General features: G+C 43.5%; 1 protein-coding gene across 1 annotated transcript in view; it reads right to left on the bottom strand.

Annotated features, from left to right (window-relative positions):
- LOC101984685 (nuclear body protein SP140-like) overlaps positions 1–8,406 on the bottom strand; it is a 93,317-nt gene that overhangs the window by 46,357 nt on the left and 38,554 nt on the right. Inside the window, 4 exon segments of the mRNA XM_013351691.1 lie at positions 346–387; positions 2,814–2,861; positions 4,612–4,754; positions 6,868–6,972. Of these exon segments, the coding sequence (XP_013207145.1) occupies positions 346–387; positions 2,814–2,861; positions 4,612–4,754; positions 6,868–6,972 (338 nt within the window).

Raw genomic sequence — 8,406 nt, 5'->3', positions numbered from 1 at the left:
ATGAGAACATGTGCTAACACATGGTAGGATGAGAGCATGAGAACACATGCTAACACATGGTAGGATGAGAACACGTGGTGAAAGACATGGTAGGATGAGAACATGAGAACATGTGCTAACACACGGTAGGATGAGAACATGAGAACACGTGGTGAAACACATGGTAGGATGCTCTGGCCCAAGCACACAGACTGGCTCCTCCTGTCTGAGTGGGGAACAAATCTGGTAATCTTTGTTCATCACCCAGGGCAACACACCCAAGCAGACAGGGACCCTTTCAGGGGAGAGGCGACTAAGGTGAAGGCTGGGACTTTCCAGGAACTGTAGCTAAGAGTCAGTATTTACCTGAGAGTTAGCTGGGGCACTAGACAAATCCTGTGTTCTCTGCTGAAAGAGAAAATTTGAATGACAATGTTAAATGTAAGATTTAAATGATAGTTGTTTAAATTAGTTTTATCACCACCAGCATTATTGATGTTATTTTTGAGATAGGTCTTGGGTAGGCCAGGCTAGTTTTAGATTCACTATATAACCAGTTGGGGCTGGACTTGAACTACTGATCTTCGTGTTTCTACATATGGAACGTGGAGTGCTGGCATTCCAAGAATGTGCCATCATCCTAGGCTAAAATTAGTATTATTACTGGGAGTCGACGGGGTAGGAACAGCTCAAGAATTCCCATCTAACAGCAAAATCAAAGAAGCCACTTCAGTCTCATAAGGCCAGCACCTAATCTCCCACTAAGGGTTTTTAGTCATGGCCACTCAAATGTATTTTTCAATTTCACTTTCACCTCAGCCTTTAGAAGCCATGGTCTCACGGACCTGTAGGGGGTTCCCAGAATCTCTCCCACTTGACAGAAGGCACTCACTCTAGAATTTTTTGATTGAAAATATTGGTTTAATTCATTCTGTCTAGAGGGTTTCTCTTAAATATATCTACTTCTTTTCCATACCTATTTTTATGGACCTGTACATCTCTCCAGAGAAAGAGGTGATATCAAACTATTATTGGACCCAAAACAGTTCCACTCCCTGGCTCGTGGTCCTCAGGAAGCCTTTGTGGAGTCAGGCAAAGAGGCAGCATCTATTTTTTACAGGCCCGTTTGAACAATTCTACCTCTCCTCCAACATTAATGGCTCTCGGCCATTTTTCTTCAGTTTGACCACCCAGGATGTATCAGCCTTGACCACAAGCTCCTTACCCCAGAGTAGCTGAAGTGAGTCTGAAGCTGTGATACACCAATTATAGCCCAGAACACATAAGGCTCAAAGAGTTCTGGAGTCTGGGTGATCCTAGAGAGGAAATCTATCACCTTCTGTAGCTTTCCTTGGGCCATAGCCCTGAAAATCAAATGAACCTAAGGCACCCAGGGCTGCAGCTCTTCCTCTTAATGGCCTTCCGCCCTCTATTCACAACTCAAAGAGCAGCCAGAGCAGCTGGACGTTTAGAAGAAAAAATGGACTTCACATTGCTTTGCACATTCATTGGGAAGATTTGTCATCCTTCCCTTCTGTGACACAAGCCATCTCAGCCCATAACCCCAGTCCAGGGGCAAGAGCTGGAGACAAGCATGATCTGCTGTCCAATCACCTGAGAAGGGGGCTCTCACTGTCACAAAATAAGAAGCTTTGTGAGTAAAACCACACGATAAGAACTCACCTTTTTTCTCTTGCCATAAATTCGTGGAGAATTGGGGAGAAATTTTCTCTGCAAGATAGAAGGATCCAAGCATGTAGTTATCTGTATATCAGAGGTGTGAATTGGGAATTGAAACTCCTTCCAGAAGTTCTGCCTGGATCTTCTATTCAGATCCATGTTGTCAGACTCCATGTTCTAGAGTCTCCCACGTCACACTGTTTGTTATTCTGTAATGTAAGCAGTGACTTGGACACAATCTTTGAGGTCCCTCGGGGCTACGGTTTCTATCTTCTGTGCAGACCATGGGTGTTCTGTGTATACTTGGCAATTGTGCAAAAAAGATGAGTAAATATGGCTTCGCTTGGGAAAAGAGAATCCAGGTGTCTCAATGCAGATATTAGCATACAGAATCGGTGGTTCTGGTAACCATACCGCGCTGTCTGACACACACCAGCCATCACCAGAAAGCTTAAATGATCCTGTATGAGCTGAGAAGTTGTCATGTGACACCGAGAGTGACAAGAAAGATTCCAGAACCCATGGCTCTGAGCAGATGAAGAGGCCCTAGCAGGATTATGAAAGTGGAAATGGATCGTGGCTTCTGTTTCTCTGAGAATCCTGTTCTTACTAATAGAGACTCAAAAGAAGAGGCAAGAGCCCCTGTTGCTATGAAATGCTGCATCCAGGAATAAAAATGGTTCTGTGGGTTGGACAATTCTATCTCATTTGAGTCATTCAGAAAGAGATACTCTTAGAATTTAGAGGAAGGTAGAGGATATGGACTTTGACCAGGTTGGGAGGTAGTTTCCTTCTAGGAAACTGAGTGATTGATATGTCCCAGTGGTTCAGAATCCAAACCAGTCAGACAATAATGCAAATGACAAATAATACACAGGCCTGGAGTTCAAATTCTCAGTGAGCTATGAAACCCAGTGTGGAGTGTTTTGCGGCCCATTGACGTCTATGTCGGTGATTTTTTATCATCTCCAGCTCAAAGGAGTCAACACTGAAGGAAGACCTGACCTTACACACAGCCTGAGTGAAGACACAGGCTGAAAACATGAAAAGAAATAGTATAGGAAGGAAGGAGAGGTGACTTTAAGTATGACAACCCAACTGAGACACCATAAAATAAGAAGCTTTGTGAGTAAAACCACACGATAAGAACTCACCTTTTTTCTCTTGCCATAAATTCGTGGAGAATTGGGGAGAAATTTTCTCTGCAAGATAGAAGGATCCGAGCATGTAGTTATCTGTATTTCAGAGGTGTGAATTGGGAATTGAAACTCCTTCCAGAAGTTCTGCCTGGATCTTCTATTCAGATCCATGTTGTCAGACTCCATTCCCCTCTCATCGCATACAACTTAGAGACAGATGCTGGCCTGTGGCAGCTGGAAAGACCTCACATCTCTCTTCCTCAGTTCCTGAGAATTTTCCCTTACAATCCTTGTTCAACCATTACACAATCTCTGTTCCCACCAGACACAATTCAGCTTGTTCCACACCAGGACTAGGCAGTTAAAACACATGTGTTTCATGCATATAGGGTGTCACATGTTCTGATGAGTTTTGGAGCACATAACAAAAATTTGGTTATGAGAGATAAAATAGAAAGTTTGTGGAAGATACTCTCTCTCTCTCTCTCTCTCTCTCTCTCTCTCTCTCTCTCTCTCTCCTTTTTGAGACAGGGTTTCTCTGAGGAGGTCTGGCAACCTACTCGCACTGTAGACAAGACTGTCTTTGATGTCTTTGAACTCAGAGATCCAGCTGCCTCTGCCTCAGGAGTGCTCGGATTAAAAGAGCATGTCACAACCACCAGCACAGAGAATCAATCTCACAGTTTAAGAAGGGTCTCTGGGAGGTGAGGGCCCAGTCAAGAAGGGGTGAGATATTTAAGCTAAGAATTCTAGGATAAAAACTAGCTTGTAGGATAGGGAGATGTTGAAATCATGTCTATGATAGTCTGTTACCTATAACATTATAGATGTGTCCTGCTTAGTTTGGTTGTCAACTTGACATACGTAAGAAGAGAAAACATCATTTGAAGAATTGTCTATCTCAGATAACCTATAGGCATGTCTGTGGGGCATTTTATTGATTGTGGATTGATATGGTAAGTCCACTGTGGGTAATGCCATCCTTATTAACATGGGCTATGATGAATAAGAAAAGCAACTGGACATGAGCCAAGGAGCAAGCCAGTAAGTACTGTTCTTCTGTAGTTCTTCTTCAGTTCCTGCTTCCATACTTCTGCCTTGTGTTCCTGCCTTGCCTTCTCTCTATGATGGACTTCTGCCTATAAGCCAAATAAACTCTTTCCTTCACTAAGTTGCTTTAGGTAATAGAGTTTATCAGAGTAACACAGCATGCAAAATAGAACTAGAATCGGGTTAGCAGAGAGCTGACATCTGCTTTAGCTTACATGGAGACCTGAGTTCAACCCCTTGACACCAAATAATACTGTAATGCTGACAATCACGATGATCATATTAAATCTGCCATTTTTAACCTCAAGGACACCACTGATTCCTTGTATACATTTCAAATTTGAGATAATTTGGATGGCACTAACTTCCTGCACGAACATCCTGAATTGATGGTTTATATCACATAACTCATACCCCTGCATCCACACAACTGCCTTTGGTGCAGCTGCTGGCAGGTCCTTTCTCTAGATTCTCTTTCACTTGTCTGACAGTCAACTCTTCCTTTGGCTTCAATGCAGAAATTTCTCTGCAAGAACCCCAACCCAGAATGGCCATTTTCTCCTCAGAGATTCTGTATCTATCATTTGTCAACACCAGCAAGGTGCATCCCCCAGAAATGAGGCTATGGATGTGGGCCGTCTCTCTTCTGAGTGATAGGAAAACCTGATCTGCATGAGGATTTCCCATATCTCATAGCTATTTGATCTGTAAACAGTGCAAGAAGAAGAGGCACTGACCCCCCCTCTCCCTTCCACTGCAATACCTGGATCAGCAATTTCAGGGGCCAATTGTAGCTGCGCACACTCAATTTCCAGTTCTTTGATCGTCCAAGGCCTCCCAAGATTTCAAACTCAGTAGGTGTGTACCAGTCCCCAGCTTCACTCTGTATGGACTTTATGGAGGTCCCTGTAAAACCCCAGTAGACTGATCATGAGCCTGCTTTGTCCCTGGAGCTCAGTTCATAGCCTCCCACCATCACTGGAACTAGAGCCACCCAAACTGTGCTCAAAGTCAGTAGCCGAAGAGTCGGGCCTTCTCTCTGGCTTCAGGAGTCGCAGCTCAGCCCTGGAGTTCCCTAAAGGGCTTTGTTGAAGCCTTCCATGTTTCTTTGATTTTCATGCCTGAAGAAAATGACAACTGCCACCAACAGATACCTTTTAAAAACTACTTCAGGCTCACGTAGAAAAGGACAAGGTAGTGACTGACTGCACGGGGTGCGTGGATTTCACCCTGGTGTTGATCTCTCGGGCTGGAGAACAACCCATCCCAGGAGGCCCCTGGAAGGTGGAGGTGGGGTCCTCATCTTAGAGCTGAGGCTGCAGTTGGATTTTGCAACCCAGGAGTTCCGTGACATCATTGTCTACCCAAATTAATAAGACTATTGAACAGGTGCCCATCACTGCATTTGGAGGTAAAAACTAATAAGCATAAGTAAATATTGTCCCATGAAAATACGGACTACCGTTAATAAAAAGATAGTCCTATTTGGGGCATCTTCATTGTTATAAAAATGCAAGCAAAATCACAACACCGTTTCACATACCACCAAGATGACCGTAATAAAAAACAAGAAATAGTAGCTATTTGTTGTAGGGAAGTTGAAGTTCTCACACACTGCTGTAACTGAAAACAGTGTAACTATTACCAAAATATTTGATAATTCATTACTGAGTTCAACATATAATCATCAAATGACCTATCAATTCCACTTCTGTGTGTATGCCTCAAATTCAGTGTTTATATCACATAAATGGTATACACAAATTATCAAAACAGCATTATGAGGCAAACTGAAGAATAAATGAGGAAAATATGAAACAGTCATACAATGGAATATGGCATTATTTGTCAGTTAAAACATATTTTGCGGGCTGGAGAGATGGCTCAGTGGTTAAGAGCATTGCGTGCTCTTCCAAAGGACCTGAGTTCGATTCCCAGCAACCACATGGTGGCTCACAACCATCTGTAATGAGATCTGGTGTCCTCTTCTGGCCTACAGACATATATGCAAACAGAATAGTGTGTCCATAATAAATAAACAAATATTTTAAAAAAACATATTTTGCATAAACTATACAGATGAGGCTTGATGTCATCATGATAAGTGAAAGCAGGCAGTCACAGGTGACATACACTGCAGCATGTCACTTGTATGTAGTGTGTAAGGAGGCAAATTTACAGGACAGGAATTAGCAGGGTGAATGTTCAGAAGAATTAAATGGGAATGGGTATCAACTCCTAATAGACAGAGGGGGACAAATATGTTTGCATGATAATTTTTCTATGTACCAAAGAAGAAACCCCCATTGATCATGGACTCTAAGTGCTGAATTATATGGTATATGAATTATAACTCAGTACAGCTGTTAAAAAATAGTGACAATGTATTTCTGTCAACTGCCATCCACAGGCTCATAATAAAAGAGATCTGAGGTGAAGTCCATCATAGTGGGTTTTGGCTGAGGGGGGAATTTTTGTGGATTTTGTTTTTGTTTTTGTTTTTTGCAAACCAGAATATGTTTTGCCAATAATATAAGTTATTCCTCATGGATATACCATGGATCAGGCTTTATATTATTGTCCTCTATTTAACAACGAGAAATTTCATGCCCAGAAAGCCCCGCCCATACAACAAAAAGAGACCTCTTCTCTTGGCAAAGCTGAGTCTGGAACTTGGGTTCTCTGATTCTCAATCCTGTGATGCTCTCACCATGACAAGTGCCCTGCCCTGGTGCTACTGACACAGGGATGTGAAGGCAGAGGCTGAGGGCCCCTCCCCATTTATGTCTGACTGGAAGGAAAATATGCAGTAGTTTCCACCTCTGGAGGGAAGTTTCTCTGGTTCTCTGGGCATCTCATGGCTCCATCCATGTTACTGTGAGCATCTACTAGGCATGGTTTCTTCAAGCGTTAGGATCCCTCCTGTTTTTAAGGTACCTCCCCCAGTTCCTTAAGTAATTCCCTTATTGCTTGTGATGTTTTTATTTAGCAGTTGTGAATTAAAAACCACGCTACCTACCTTGCTTGAATCTGTCCTTGTGTAATGTTCCCTTCGCGTCACCACAGGTCACAGGAAGCAGCTCAGCACTGAAATCTGCATTTTCAGTTCTGCGCCTTCTTGGAACTGAAAAAGAAGATTTCTTCTTTTGTCTCACTTTGGAGGTGCACATGCTCCCTCTTCCGTTATTTAACACTAGGAACACCTTGATCCTCAGATCTCTAACTTCTAAGTCTTTCTTGCAAATGGCATATTGGCTATGTAATGACAAATATTTTACCCCTAATTTATTAAAAAAAAAAAGCTTTAGCAGAATCTTTTGGCTTTGATAAACTGTACCGATTCTTACTCCAGTGGCCACACTGATTGCTACATGGCCATGAATCAGGTGCTGTCTGACTGTTCTATTGTACTAATGATGGTAGGCAGAGATGGTCCTCTTATCTCCCCCCCCCATTTGAGCCCTGACTGGGCTAGCAGGGAGAGATGATGGGCAACCTAGCAGAGTTGGGTGGAATTATTCCTCTTTCTGTCTGCTCTGCTCCATCTCTCCTTCACAAAAGCATTTTCTGTCTGTAACTGAGAGAGAGCCCCAGAAATTTCTAGAATAATCTGAAAGCTCTTATGTAGAGCAGAGCTGCAACTCCATAGAAATAGAGATGAAAATTCCTCAAACAAATTTCTGGGAGATGAGAAGCTATGTTTGCCCTGATGTGCAGAGACCGTGATGAGGGAGGGGAGCACTGTCTGTGATGCTGATTATTTGAGCAGTAACCGATCAAGACTACAATGGACATCGGGTGGTTGACATAAATCACCCTCCTCTTTACAAATGGAGAAACTGAGGAAATAAGAGCCCAGGGATAGGCCAAAGTCCATGTAGTCATAGAAGAGAAGGCTTGGACCCAGGTCTCTCCCACCACTCTGGGCCACCTTGATGTGCATTCACTGGTGGGTGATACCCCGTGTATGGCAGAGAGTGTCTCCACTCTTCCCAGTGAATGGAGGCAGCATTACAGTGGCCCAGAGCTCTAGGTCTTATTTCAGCTGCATCATCAAGATTCTAGTTTCTCAGAGACAGTGAATAAACAGGCAATGTCTCCGTGGTAAATTCAGCTCACAAAGCTGTCATGGAAACTGTCGCTCTTGCTTCCTCTCTGTAGATGGTGGGGGCACCAGCAGCAGAAGGGCTTCCACTCAGGAACAACTTTCCAAGGGAGACTCCTTCCTCCCTCTCCTTCTGACAGCCCACACCCATAGCCCACTGAGAAAACTTATCCCTGCAGCCGTTCATCCTCCATTCCAGCTCTAGGGACCGGGAAGTTACAGGGCCTGCTCAAGGTAAGAAAGAACTCACCGAAAGGGAGGAGGAAAAGGACTATGAGAGAGTACATTTGCTTTCTGCTTACAATTCACCAAGTCTAGACATTTTAATAGCCAATGTGTAAACAAAAAGCATTTTCATAAAAATCAGGTTCAGCAGGGCGGTGGTGGCGCACGCCTTTAATCCCAGCACTCGGGAGGCAGAGGCAGGCGGATCTCTGTGAGTTCGAGACCAGC

Source organism: Microtus ochrogaster, linkage group LG4, assembly GCF_000317375.1.
Source record: "Microtus ochrogaster isolate Prairie Vole_2 linkage group LG4, MicOch1.0, whole genome shotgun sequence".
Classification (NCBI taxonomy): Eukaryota; Metazoa; Chordata; class Mammalia; order Rodentia; family Cricetidae; genus Microtus; species Microtus ochrogaster.
The sequence above is the reverse complement of the archived record's forward strand: the minus strand, read 5'-3'. Positions and strand labels throughout refer to the sequence as shown.